Consider the following 13,593-nt stretch of genomic DNA (forward strand, 5'->3'; position numbering starts at 1 on the left):
GTGATTTAAAAACATGATCAATAAATCCTCAACGACCAAATGGTAGTCTTTGGAGAAGGATCGGCAATGGCGCTTGCACTTGCTGCTGCTTTCTTCTTTTCGCTGGCATCGGCGGCGCCAGATTCATTTTTTGGTTGCTACGATTCCATTGTTAGCTTCGGCGATTCGCTAACCGACACCGGCAATGACCTTGTCCCTGGGCTACACCGGGGGCCGTGCCCCCCTGCTAACCCGCCCTATGGCCGGACCTACTTCCACCACCCTACCGGAAGATTCTCCGACGGCCGCCTCATCATTGATTTCATCGGTACACACCGCACTTCAACTAAATTAAGATGATGATATTTGAGTGTGTGTGTATAATAGATGATTTCATCAGTTCCTGTTTTCAATTTTACAGCACAGAGCCTGGGCCTGCCTCTGCTCAAACCTTACTTTTCCAAACCTCACAACGACACGGCTCAACGTCGCCGGAGCTTCAGCACCGGAGTGAATTTTGCGGTGTCGGGAGCGTCGGTGCTTCCTTATGAGTTCTACAAGAAGATGGGATGTCTGGATATGTCCACCAATGTCTCTCTGGGAACTCAAATGGAATGGTTCCGAACCTTTTTGGCCGGACTTCCAGGTCCGTGCATCTATTCTACTTGATTGATCGTGGACAGGACCGCTGGTCAATTATATTTCAACTTTCATTTAAAACCTCTCTCTGCAATTTTAGTTTTTTGACTAAGAATTGAAGTGTTTGTTCATGTGTGATATACAGATGGTCGAAAGTACCTGGAGAGATGTTTGTTTGTATTGGGACCAATAGGAGGCAACGACTACAACAATCACCTTCAGTTAGGGAAGACTCTTGATGAGCTGCAATTCGTGACTCCTCTACTTGTTAGCCACATCGGATCCACTATTCAAGTATGTCAAAACATCTATACCTTAGACACATCGAAATGTCAACAGCTTAATGTTGTACATTGCAGGAGCTGATCAAGCTTGGAGTTATGACAATCCTTGCTCCCGGGAATTTGCCGGATGGTTGCATGCCTATTTCTCTAACCTCATATGGAAATTCTAGTACACACAATGACTATGATCCGCAAATTGGTTGTCTCTCTGGGTTGAATGAGTTCTCCGGCTACCATAACGATCTTCTCCAAAAGGAACTGCAGAGAATAAGGGAACTTCATCCTCATGTAAACATAATGTATGGAGACTATTATAACAATGCCATGCGAATGTATCTCGCCCCCAACCAATTCGGTAACATACACTTGGAACTTCCACTCTATTGAAAATTGATAAGACAATCATTGAACATGTATCTATATCTATATATCTATTTAATTCATGCATGATGCAGGATTTAGAAACCAAATTCTTAGGTCTTGTTGTGGAGGCGGAGGGACGTACAACTACAACCCGGTCGAGCAATGCGGCAGTCCTCAAGCAACTTGTTGTCGTGATCCGGCTGAGTATATTAGTTGGGATGGAATACACTTTACAGAGGCAGCCAACAGGGTTATGGCCAAAGGATTGCTCCAAGGACCATATACTGATCCTCCTTTCTCGACCAACTGCATAATTAATTCCACATCGACATCGACGATTGCTGAGTACTAATTAAGAAGACTCAAGTAGACTACTCTATGTAGTAGTGCAGATGCTGAAGTTTGTTGTATGCTTTATGCGTACACGTATTGATGAATGATGATGATGATGACTTATAGTCATTAATTATTTGCCACACCATTTTTGCCATTTCTTGAAAACATCTATTTTTTTTATTGTTTTTATATTTTTTTAATATATGTATTGTTCATGAGTTTGATCTTGTATATTTAATTGGTGAAGAGCGTGAAAGGACTTAAAGAGATCCCATCCCCAATCAACCATTGCCAAATCGTGAAGTTGGGTGGTACTATTATATATTCAGCCTTCAGGGAATCAAATCGTCAACGAGGAAGTAGTAATATTATTTATAGTGTGTTACTTGACATCATTAGTATCAGAGCCTAGGCTAGGTCTTGAGTTCGAGTCCCGTCCGTCCCCATTTGTGGCATATGCATGTGCAAGTTTCGCAGACCCATTTGCACCTGAGGGGGCGTGTTGAGGACTCCCGTTTGCTGTATATGTAACTAATGTCTTAGTTTCCCTAACAAGTTCGAGCTGTCTTCAATAATCAATAATGGCGCTTGCATTTACATTTGCACATGCTGCAGTTTGCTTCTTTTTGTTGGCATCGTCTTCATCAGCGGCGTCAGATTCGCAGCTGTTTGGATGCTTCGATTCCGTTGTTAGCTTCGGCGGTTCGCTCTCCGACACCGGCAATGATCTCGTCCCCGGGCTACACCAGGGACCGTGCCTCTCTGCTAACCCGCCTTATGGTCGGACGTACTTCCACCGCCCTACCGGAAGGTACTCCGACGGCCGCCTCGTCATTGATTTCATAGGTACGCTCTCTCTCTCTATATATATATATATATATATTACTTCAATTAAATTAGATGATACTCATCAGTCAGTTCCTGTTTCAATTTTACAGCACAGAGCATGGGGCTGCCTCGACTCAAACCTTACTTTCCTGACGCGGCGCAACGTCGCCGGAGCTTCAGCACCGGAGTGAATTTCGCGGTGGCTGGAGCGTCGGTGCTTCCTTATGAGTTCTACGAGAAGATTGGATGTGTCGATATGTCCACCACTGTCTCTCTGGGAACTCAATTGGAATTGTTCCGAAGCTTTCTGGCCGGACTTCCAGGTCGGATCTGCCTTTTAATTTATTTATTTTTTTTAATAATGTGAAAATTCGCAACTGCCACTAGTTGAGTGCGTTTTCGAACCCTAATAGTATGCAAACTAGGTCTGACAAGTCAAATCACACTCGGTGAATCATGTTTGGCAAGCAAAACCTGAAGGCATTGAGGAGATTTTTTAACATATTAGATGATATAAATGACCGTCTTACCTAAAGTTCGTCGTCCCCCATTTTTCATTGTCCACGTGCAAATTTAATTTGATTGCATTTATTCCCTTGCCCATGAGGAGCATGTTAGTTTACTCTCGTTTGTAGATAAATAAATAAATGATGCATATTCTAACCGGTTAAGTTTTTAAGTAAGACGATCATTTATATCATCTACCATGATATCAAGTCCTGCCATCTTCCATTTGTGGTTGTCCATGTGCAAGTTTAGTACACAACGGATCTGAACTTTAAACTTGATTGACCATGGACAGGATCACTTGTCTTGTAACCGTAAACTTGGCCACTTTTTTTAATTTTTATCTAAAATACTTATACTATTAAAGAAGTTTATACTATTAGCTACGTACTCTTTCTCTCCAAGTTATAGCACCATATATATTCCCAAAACAAAAACTTGAATGAAGAATGAATGAATGTTAAAAGAGAGTGAAGTATGTATGTATATACAGATGGTAGAAAGTACCTGGAAAGAACTTTAATTGTATTGGGACCAATGGAAAGCAACGACTACAATCATCTCCTGATCCAGTTAGGGAAGAGTCTTGATGACCTGCAATCGGTGGCGCCTCTACTTGTTACCCACATTGGATCTATCATTCAGGTATATCATCAAATTATATAACTGTCTTCTCATATAATCAATCCTTAGATTAGAAAGGCTTTAATTTGTACATTAATTGCAGGAGCTGATCAACCTTGGAGTTGTGACAATCCTTGTTCCTGGGAGTTCGCCGAATGGTTGCTTGCCTTCTACTCTGTTCTTTTATGAGAAATCTAGTACACGCGACGACTATGATCCACGAAATGGTTGTCATTATTGGTTAAACGAGCACTTACGGTACCATAACGAGCTTCTTCAAAAGGAACTGCAGAGAATAAGAAAACTTTATCCACATATCAACATAATGTATGGAGACTATTATAACGACGTGATGCGAATGTATCTCTCTCCCAACCAATTCGGTAACACACAAACCTCACTCTACAAAATTTATCAAGAAAGCCATTGAATGCCTATCTATCTATCTATGTATGATGCAGGCTTCGGTAACCAGACACTTAGTTCTTGTTGTGGAGGCGGAGGGACGTACAACTACAACCCAGCCAAGCAATGCGGCGGCACTCCCCAAGCAGCATGTTGTCGCGATCCAGCCGAGTATATTAATTGGGATGGGGTACACTTTACAGAGGCAGCCAACAGATTGATTGCCCAAGGATTGCTCCAAGGATCATATACCGATCCTCCTTTCTCGACCATCTGCCTAATTAATTCCACATCCAAGCCTCGCGCCATTGCCGACTACTAGCTAAGACTCAAACCCACTAGAGGCTGAAAGGTTGCTTTTATGCTTATTATGCATACATGTATTCATGATCGATGATTTTTATCATTGCATAATTATATATATAATTTCTCCTTGAGGGAGTGTTCATTTTTTGTATACATAATTTCTCCTTGACCACCATTTTCGTGTGAGGTGTTCCTTTGAGAGTTTGATCGGTGAGATATTAGCAAACTATACATGTGCTTGTTCTATAGTTGGGGTTTAGGTTAGTTTTGGAATTGGTTTTTGTGTTTGTTTATGCTCTTCCAATCCAACATATTTTATTAGTATATATATTACATTAACACAAACTAATCTTGCGGTCTTTCGTGTAGATATTCATCTCAATTATTGTTACTTTGGGTTCATTATATTGTATCATTTTGAAATTACAATATAAAATTGTATATAAAAATATATATCATTAATAATTGAATACTTCTTCTATTCAACTGTTCATGTACTCGAATAATATGATTGACTGGCAAAATATCAGCCCATAAATCACATTTTATTGGACGATTCATAAATAAAGTTGGGTTGAGGTATAAATATTGTTGGGAAAGTGGTTTATCCAACAAACAAATTCGAACACTTTAAAGTGTCAATTTTCTAAGTGGTTTACAGTTATAATAATGTTTTAACAACGAAAGACAATACATAATATAAAACAACAATGAGACAAAGTATTTGTTGACCAGGTTCGATTATCAACAAATCTATATTCGAAGATACCAATTCAGGAGGAATTCCACTAACCAGTGCTAGGACACAAACAACCACAATTCATTTAACTCTAACATTGTCATGGTTAACCCAGGAAAATACCTCATCAGGTTCGCGTTACTACAATCTCGTACCCACACAGCAAAGAAGTCCAGAGCTTGATCATTCCCTCCGGTTGGAATTTCATTAATTCCGAACACCTTCGACTTCTCCAGTTGATATCAGTGTAGAATACACATTCAAAACGTGGAGAGTTGAATCGACGGGGGTGGTGAGAGCTTTTCTCAACAATCTTTTCACTAAGATATACGCACCAACTCACACACAACCAACTTGTTTGTCTTTTTTTACTGCATAATCTATGCATCCTTGGAAAGAACACACTTCATGTTAATTTCCCTTAGCATAAAAAATGATGGAGTGTTCTCCAATGATTCTGCACAATCATCCCCTAAATACCATATTTGACTCTTGCAGGCATTTAATGTTTGGACATAATGAATAATGCAAAACACACAGATTCATATTGCAGCAGGATTGCCGAGACAGCCTTCCTGCAACCTACCAATGCTAAAAAATACTCTCTCCGTCCCATGCCGTTTCTGTTTGTTTCACATTCCATGTCACTTTTTTTTTGGAAAATGATTACACACTTTAATCTCATTTTAAATTTTTTAGTTTTTTTTAATTTTAATTAAACTTTATATTAATCTTAATTTATAATTATTTATATTATAGATAATTATTTTCACTAATATATTTTTAATTATTTACTAATTACATGCCTCATAAAATACGGTGTCTACATTATTGCAAATATATGAGACAAAAGGAGTATAAAATAGAGTATAAAATAGCTGCAATATAAAAAAAGTCTGATGGACCATCAAGTAAAATAAACTTATGGAGTGTTTATTCACAAATATAATCATAATTTTCTTAAACCGTATCGTCATTCTATTTCTGACCACACAGATCATATATGAAATTAAGTTCAAATTATTACTTCCTCCGTTCATATACTAATGTCTTATTTTTTTTATTTAGGTCTTATTTTTTTTAAATACAAATTTTACATTTTTACCCTTCATTCATTTATTACTTTTAATCTCTGTTATACAATTAAAGACAAATTTATCGATTTATAGCAAAAAAACAATTATCTAAAAAACCGTACAAATATACTTTAGTACAATAAAAATTGAACGATGATAATTGAATATTGTTCAACATTGATCACTATCATTTATTTCTGACCATACACATCAAATCAAGTCAAGTTCAATATTGATAATTGAATATTGTTCAACATTGATCACTATCATTTATTTCTGACCATACACATCAAATCAAGTCAAGTTCAATATTGATTATGTATCATCTATCACATTGTACTTCCTGCACGTTACCTTCTGCATTTAGTACTATATTTTTTAAAGAAAATAATATAATTCAAATAGTACTGTTTTTTTTAGCACTTCTTCCTCTTCCTCTTCCTCTGTATCATAATAAAATATTTATTTTTTTATTTTAATTTGTCACATAATAAAGTATTTATATTTTTATTAATTGTACTATTTATCTAACATTACAAATACCCTTACAATTTACAATATATTACACAAATACCATTACTTTTATATCGCACATGCTAATAAAGTTATTTTAGTCATTTCTATTTTATTCCTACTATATCCCAATATAATACTAATATTTCAAAAGTTACGTGCAAAAAGCAAATTGATACTTACTTATGAGACAGAGGGAGTATAATTATATCCGTTTTTATTTATGGTTTGTTTGTTTGGGGGATTGGATTTTAAATTTACTATTCAATCTATTTTTTCACTCTAAATATCAAATCAAACACCTATTCTTTTTTTTATATTATACTAAAAATCAATTTTACATTCAAAACATCACATCAACACATATTTATATTACATCATACAACTATTCAAATTCAAATTTTAGACTATTCAAATCCCAACACAAAATCCAAAGCCAAGCAAAGTATTTTATAAACTTATAACAATTATGTATATAAAAAGAACAAAAAAAAAACATGTGTATATACAAATTATAAAAATATTAGAAAATTTTTGAAATATTTAGTATAAAAATAATAATAAATTAAAGTGTATTAGAACAATAGTATTTTTTTTTTTTTTTTTTTTTGATAATATGAAAACTCACCGTTGTTATCGAAAGTGCTCACTGAGTAAATAATTGGTCGAACTTAATACCTATGCAAACTAAACTATGTGTGGTAGGTGAACCTGTAGGCGTTGAGATTAAAACCCATCGTAAGATCATAAGTTCACTCCTGATCGATGGTTCATTTGGTTAGACGAAGATACAGTATTTAAAGTAATGTAATTTAATAAATTAATTATAATAGTTATAATATTTTTTTATTCAAAAAAATATATATATTTTTTAGTTGTTTAATTATAAAATAAATATTTCAAAAATATCTATTTTTTTTACAAATACTCATATTTTATTATTACATCATTAGTTTTGCACCGATAACAATAACAATTATTTTTATACTATTTTTAACTATTCATTATAATTAAAATGATATTATTTCTTAAATTTCGCGTCAAAAGTAAACATATATTTTATAGCGGGACAGAGTGAGTATTATTTTATTATTTTTTATATAAATAGTATTATTGGTATTTTTAAAGTAAAAATTAATATATGTATATATATAATTAAAAGAAATTTTAAATAGTGTGTGTTTGTTTGGAGGTTTGAATTTTAATTTGAGATTTAAATAATAAAAAAATTGAAATGAACTAATTGTATAATATGATAAAAATAGATATTGATGTGATGGCTTTGAATATAAAATTAATTTTTTAATATAATATAAAAAATTAAAAATAGATGTTTGATTTGATATTTTAAAAAAAATGAATGCATAATTAAAATCTTTACAAATAAATAAAAAAAATATATTTACTTATCTATAATTAACATAATTAATTTTATAAAAATAAGTAATTTAGATATAGAAGAGGAGAGAGAAAAATAAAATAGTTTTGAATTGGTCTATCATAATTGAAAGTATTATTTTTATTATTTTGGTTTGTTTCACTTCAAAATATTTCTTTTGTAGGTAATCATAAGTTAGTATCAAAATATCTTTTAACTTTTAGTTAAATTATAAATATACAATTACACACACAATTATTTTATGCATAAAAGTCAAAAGCAAAAATGTCAAAAAACTTATCTACTTCTATTAACTAATAAAATATTATTATTTTTTAATCTATTACAAAATCTCAAATAACCATTTTCATTAGTGACAGAGGAAGTATTTATTTATGGTTAATACAAATTAATTTTATGATATTATATGTTATAAAGCTAATTAAGTTAGATTTATAATTTGTATATATATTTTAAATTAGTAAATTTTATTAAATATAAATAAATATTGTTTTTCATAAAACATAATAAAATAAAAATAGTACTTCCTCTTTACAATCTCAAAGTATCATTTTTACTATTTTTGTCTGTCTCACTTTCTAAAATATTTATTAATTATATACTAATATCAAAATATCTTTAAATTTTATCAAAATTTCAAACATACCATTAAATATACAATTACTTTATAAATAAAATCAAATGACAAAAATATCAAATCTCTTACACACTTTCAGTGACAAATTAAATATTGATATTTTTAATTTACTACGAAGCCCTGAAGGATCTCTTTGAGGTGAAACGGACATAATATCATTTGTTATTGAATGAAAAAAAAAAAAAAAAACATTTCATAAAATTAAATGATTTAAAAAAATGAAATGAAGAGTACCTACCAACACAATATGTAATGTACCTAAAAAAAGACAAAAAAAAAGGCATTTAATATAATTAAATGATTTATTGCATATTACTTCAAAAAATGAAATGGAGAGTAGATACCCATACATTATGTACTGTACCACCCACCAGTCAACCATTCACCATAGTACGTACCCATAAAATTAAAATTAGGTGGCATTATTAGATGTACAGACGAAAAAAGTGTATTATTATTATTTTGGTAAAAGTTATACCCCTACGTTTGTCATAATTATGCTCAAGCATTGAAATTAAAAAAATTAAAGTAATATTTCAATATATAAAACAGAATAGGTAAAGATAAAATGAAATATTATAAAAAAAGAAATTATTAAAAAATTAATAAAAAATAATAATAAATTCGATTAGTATTTATTGAAATAAAGAAAAATAAAATTATATATAGATAAAATTATTTATATATAAATTTAATAAACAGTCAGAAGTGACAGAGTCATTATTAGTTGGGGGAAGCAACTCATTATTTATAGTGTGTTACTTGACACAGTCATTGGGTGCTATTTAATTCTTCAATTACCAATAATGGCACTTCCACTAGCATTTGCACATGCTGCACTTTTCTTCTTTACGGTGGCATCGTCTTCATCAGCGACGTCAGATTCGCAGCTCTCTGGATGCTTCGATTCCGTTGTTAGCTTCGGCGGTTCGTTATCCGACACCGGCAATGATCTTATCCCCGAGATATACCCTGGACCCTGCTTCTCTGCTAACCCGCCCTATGGCCGGACGTACTTCCACAACCCTACCGGAAGATTCTCCGACGGTCGCGTCGTCATTGATTTCATCGGTACCGTACGCACTACATATCTATATATTATAGATTTGAGTGTATATATATATACTCATCAGTCAGTTCCTGCTTTAAATTTTACAGCGCAAAGCGTGGGGCTGCCTCCACTCAAATCTTACTTTTCCGAAGCTCACGAAAAGCCGGAGAAACGTCCCCGGAGCTTCAGCAGCGGAGTTAATTTCGCGGTGGCTGGAGCGTCGGTGCTTCCCCATGAGTTCTTCCGGAAGATTGGAAGTCTGAGTATGTCCACCAATGTCTCTCTGGGAACTCAATGGGAATGGTTCCGAAGCTTTTTGGCCGGACTTCCAGGTCGGTGCATCTATTCTACCTCTTTATTCATTGTCGATCTTCCCGGCCTTAAAATTATTGTGTTTCTTTGACCATCAAACTCCAGATCTTTTCCGGGATTATAGGGAAAAAAAAATAAAATATCTCATTATAAATTATTTTAATATACCTAAAATTTTCAAACTAAATTAAAATAAACAGACAGTATGTTTTATTTAAAATATTATTTCATCAATCCAGTTAAAAAGAATACATATTTATTTAAATACAAAGCTTTTTTATTTTTATTTTATATCAAATCATTACTTTTATTACAAATAACATGAACAAATTATTTGTTAAATTCAACGCCAAAAGTAGATGTATACTTTTTAACGGCACCGGGGGAGTATAGTACAATACAGTCTCTCCAATTTTTAACACCATCCAAAACCAAAAGTTATGTTTACATAGGTACTCTTCTTTATTTAAATTTTTGTGCAAATGTTTATTAATTTTATTATTATTAAAATTCTCTGTCTAAAGAGGCAAAAAGTAGAATGATCAACGTTAAATATCAGATAGACTATGAAGTGATGTGTGTATGATACACAGATGGTCGAAAGTACTTGAAAAGATGTTTGATTGTATTGGGACCACTTGGAGGCAACGACTACAGCCATCTCCTGGTTCAGTTAGGGAAGACTCTTGATGATGCGCGAATGCTTGCTCCTTTACTTGTTAGCCACATTGGATCCACCATCGAGGTATATATGTCGAAAAATCTCAAATTACCTTTAGACTAATCAAAATCATCTTGTCATATAATCCATCCTTGGATTATTAGAAAGGGTTTAATTTGTACATTATGTGCAGGAGCTGATCAAGCTTGGAGCTGTGACGATTCTTGTTCCTGGGAGTTTGCCCGATGGTTGCATGCCTGCTATGCTACTCTTTTATGATGAGATATCCAGCACACGAGATGACTATGATCCCCAAACTGGTTGTCATTATGGGTTAAACAAGCACTTACAGTACCATAACGAGCTTCTCCAAAAAGAATTGCAGAGAATAAGAAAACTTCATCCTAATGTCAACATAATGTATGGAGATTATTATAATGCAGCAAATCGAATGTATCTCTCTCCCAACCAATTCGGTAACATATTATATATACTTCTCCAACTCTGCAAACATTATCAAGGAATTGAAGCTATTGAATATATATGTACCAATCTATCCATTGGATGATCCAGGATTTGGAAACCAAGTTCTTATGGCTTGTTGCGGAGCTGGAGGGACGTACAACTTCGAGCCAGCCAAGCAGTGCGGCGGAAATCCTCAAGCAACATCCTGTCGAGACCCGGCCGAGTATATTAATTGGGATGGGGTGCACAATACAGAGGCGGCCAATAGATTCATAGCCCAAGGATTGTTCCAAGGACCGTATACCGATCCTCCTTTCTCGACCATCTGCCTTAATTCCACATTGAAGCGTCGCGCCATTGCCGACTACTAAGACTCGACTCGACTTGTCTCTGTAGTAGGCTAGATGCTGAAAGTTTAGTGCATGCATTATGCATACATGTCGTTTATTGTTATGGATTTTCTTTACAAAGTGTTTTTTATTTTACAAAATTTTGGTTCTACCATAAAAAATCAAATCCAACGCATCATATATATATATATCCATCATCATTGAGCACAGAAATTAAAGATCAATAGTAGTGTTTCGACGAGCAAAAACAAAAATTAAGCCATCCCTTAAAAAATAACAATGGAATGAAAATTACTATTTCCGTCCCAAATTAAAGGGTCAGTTGAAATTCAGTTGAAGTTTTTGTAACAAATTAAAAAATAATAGTATTCTATTAATTACTGAAAGTGGATAAAATATTTTTAGCAATGATGGGCGATCACTTTGCTCCGGCGACAGGCTGGGTGGCGACGGGAATTGCTTTGATTACGAGGGAAGAAATGAACATTTCCTAAGTTGGGTCAAATTTGTAAAAAATAAGATTTCTAAAGTTTTATAAATAAATAAACAAGCATGCTGCCACTTGTCGCTCTTCTATTGGGTCGAGAGGATTCGAAGCCCCCTTCCCTATGTCGTAGTATAGATGGCATTATTCAGCGAATCAGATCTACCGACGAAAAAGATATTATTATTAGGGTACAATATATCATTCATACCTGTGTTATATTTCTTAAGCATATAATACCATATGTTATTTTTTTTTTTAGCATAATTCACCTTCTTGATAATAGAAAGTGCGTGAGACACACATGCTATTAATGCGAACGATATTGTATCTTGAATAAAAATTTTATAACAAAATGACTGAAATACCCTTTCTTATTAATTTAATTAAGAAAACAAATAAGCAAATACACAAACCCAGATCGTCTGCTTCTATTGAACACTCCGAGGGAGGTTTTTTGTTTCCACTTTGCTGTATTTAAGAGAAAAAATATTATTTATTTTTTTTTTTCTTTATTAACTTTTTTAGCTCACCTTTTATTCGACTTCGCCATTGCTGATGAGGGCTTCTGCTCCAGCACAATTTCCTAAGGAGAAATGAGAAACTTCGAAATTCCGAAAATATTTTTTCAAAGTTCTAAAAATGTGGATCCTCCTAGAAGATCTGGTAAAATTAATCTGAGCAGCTTCACACCGTGCAGTGAGAAATTGAAAATTGATTCGCTCATTTTTCGTGTGTTGCCTTAAATCGGCTGTTTTGAATGCCTTCAGTTTTTTTAGGGAGAAAAAAATCTAACATTTTGGTTGCCAAGGACTGCCGGTGTGAGGAATGAGGATGATGTTCACGTTAGACGAGATTGAATGTAGTTTATTGTTTTTTTTTTAAAAATGTTTTATATTGCACCCGAATATTGTGTTGAAGCAGAAGTCTTCAGTTGAATTGTAGAAGTCGAAGACGAAGAAAAAAAACTAAATTAAGTGTGTTCGTTTAAAGATTTTATACAAAATTCTACAATTTATTTTTTTCCCAAAAAATATCCAATCAAAAACCTATTTTTTATTTTTATATTATATTAAAAATTAATTTTACATTTAAAATATCGGGCATAACACTTATTTATATCACATGATCATACGACTATTACAATTCAAAATTTTTACTATTCAAATCACAATTCAAAATCCAATTCCTCAAACAAACACACTACTTCATTCGTTTCTTACAGAAGTAACTGTTTGGTCTTTGTACGAAATTTAAGGTATATTAATATTATATTGATATATGATATAAAAATATATTGTAAGGATATTTATAATTTTAGAAAGTAGAGTTACTAAAAAAGAAATGAACATTTTATTATCTTTTTTATTACATATATTGTTGTTTTAACATTTTAAATTCAAATTAATATTATTTATCCGCATAAATTTTAATTAAAATTATATTATATTCCTTACAAAATATTACATCAAAATAGTATTTAAATAATAAGTTAATATTTTATTTTATATCAATTTCAAACTACAATTAAATTAGTAATTCAGACAAAAGACTTTTTTTAGTTAAAATATAAATTAAATATTAATTATATCACATTAAATCATTATTATAATATATAGTTAAAAAATTCTAAGA

At 32.8% G+C, this 13,593-nt stretch overlaps 3 protein-coding genes across 4 annotated transcripts; all 3 read left to right on the forward strand.

Annotated features, from left to right (window-relative positions):
- The first annotated feature begins 35 nt into the window (after positions 1 to 35).
- On the forward strand, positions 36 to 1,746 carry LOC127247639 (GDSL esterase/lipase At1g28600-like). Of its 2 annotated transcripts, none has more exons than XM_051269587.1 (5): positions 36 to 307; positions 401 to 625; positions 764 to 912; positions 978 to 1,257; positions 1,358 to 1,746. In XM_051269587.1, the coding sequence occupies exons 1-5, from the start codon at positions 40 to 42 to the stop codon at positions 1,615 to 1,617; spliced, it is 1,182 nt and encodes a 393-aa protein (XP_051125544.1). In that variant the 5' UTR covers positions 36 to 39; the 3' UTR covers positions 1,618 to 1,746. The 2 variants fall into 2 exon arrangements, with proteins under 2 accessions (XP_051125544.1, XP_051125545.1); XM_051269588.1 differs by having other exon boundaries at positions 764 to 885.
- Positions 1,747 to 2,020: 274 nt separating this feature from the next.
- LOC127247641 (GDSL esterase/lipase At1g31550-like) lies at positions 2,021 to 4,527 on the forward strand. The gene is made up of 5 exons (XM_051269592.1): positions 2,021 to 2,447; positions 2,540 to 2,752; positions 3,430 to 3,581; positions 3,664 to 3,943; positions 4,022 to 4,527. Exons 1-5 carry the CDS (start codon positions 2,183 to 2,185, stop codon positions 4,285 to 4,287), a joined length of 1,176 nt encoding a protein of 391 aa, XP_051125549.1. The 5' UTR covers positions 2,021 to 2,182; the 3' UTR covers positions 4,288 to 4,527.
- Positions 4,528 to 9,394: 4,867 nt separating this feature from the next.
- LOC127247636 (GDSL esterase/lipase At1g31550-like) lies at positions 9,395 to 11,655 on the forward strand. The gene is made up of 5 exons (XM_051269583.1): positions 9,395 to 9,706; positions 9,794 to 10,018; positions 10,592 to 10,743; positions 10,853 to 11,135; positions 11,233 to 11,655. The coding sequence occupies exons 1-5, from the start codon at positions 9,442 to 9,444 to the stop codon at positions 11,493 to 11,495; spliced, it is 1,188 nt and encodes a 395-aa protein (XP_051125540.1). The 5' UTR covers positions 9,395 to 9,441; the 3' UTR covers positions 11,496 to 11,655.
- Positions 11,656 to 13,593: the final 1,938 nt, after the last annotated feature.

This window comes from Andrographis paniculata, unplaced genomic scaffold (genome assembly GCF_009805555.1).
Source record: "Andrographis paniculata isolate CXL003 unplaced genomic scaffold, ASM980555v1 Contig32END, whole genome shotgun sequence".
NCBI classification, from domain to species: Eukaryota; Viridiplantae; Streptophyta; class Magnoliopsida; order Lamiales; family Acanthaceae; genus Andrographis; species Andrographis paniculata.

What these genes read in the sequence shown, in the direction of transcription:
- LOC127247639 (XM_051269587.1), top strand. Translation starts at nt 40, where the DNA reads ATGGTAGTCTTTGGAGAAGGATCGGCAATGGCGCTTGCACTTGCTGCT. An exon ending in CCTCATCATTGATTTCATCG is followed by an intron (nt 308 to 400) that starts GTACACACCGCA and finishes TCAATTTTACAG; the next exon opens with CACAGAGCCTGGGCCTGCCT. An exon ending in TCTCGCCCCCAACCAATTCG is followed by an intron (nt 1,258 to 1,357) that starts GTAACATACACT and finishes TGCATGATGCAG; the next exon opens with GATTTAGAAACCAAATTCTT.
- LOC127247641 (XM_051269592.1), top strand. Translation starts at nt 2,183, where the DNA reads ATGGCGCTTGCATTTACATTTGCACATGCTGCAGTTTGCTTCTTTTTG. An exon ending in CCTCGTCATTGATTTCATAG is followed by an intron (nt 2,448 to 2,539) that starts GTACGCTCTCTC and finishes TCAATTTTACAG; the next exon opens with CACAGAGCATGGGGCTGCCT. An exon ending in TCTCTCTCCCAACCAATTCG is followed by an intron (nt 3,944 to 4,021) that starts GTAACACACAAA and finishes TGTATGATGCAG; the next exon opens with GCTTCGGTAACCAGACACTT.
- LOC127247636 (XM_051269583.1), top strand. Translation starts at nt 9,442, where the DNA reads ATGGCACTTCCACTAGCATTTGCACATGCTGCACTTTTCTTCTTTACG. An exon ending in CGTCGTCATTGATTTCATCG is followed by an intron (nt 9,707 to 9,793) that starts GTACCGTACGCA and finishes TAAATTTTACAG; the next exon opens with CGCAAAGCGTGGGGCTGCCT. An exon ending in CTTTTTGGCCGGACTTCCAG is followed by an intron (nt 10,019 to 10,591) that starts GTCGGTGCATCT and finishes TATGATACACAG; the next exon opens with ATGGTCGAAAGTACTTGAAA.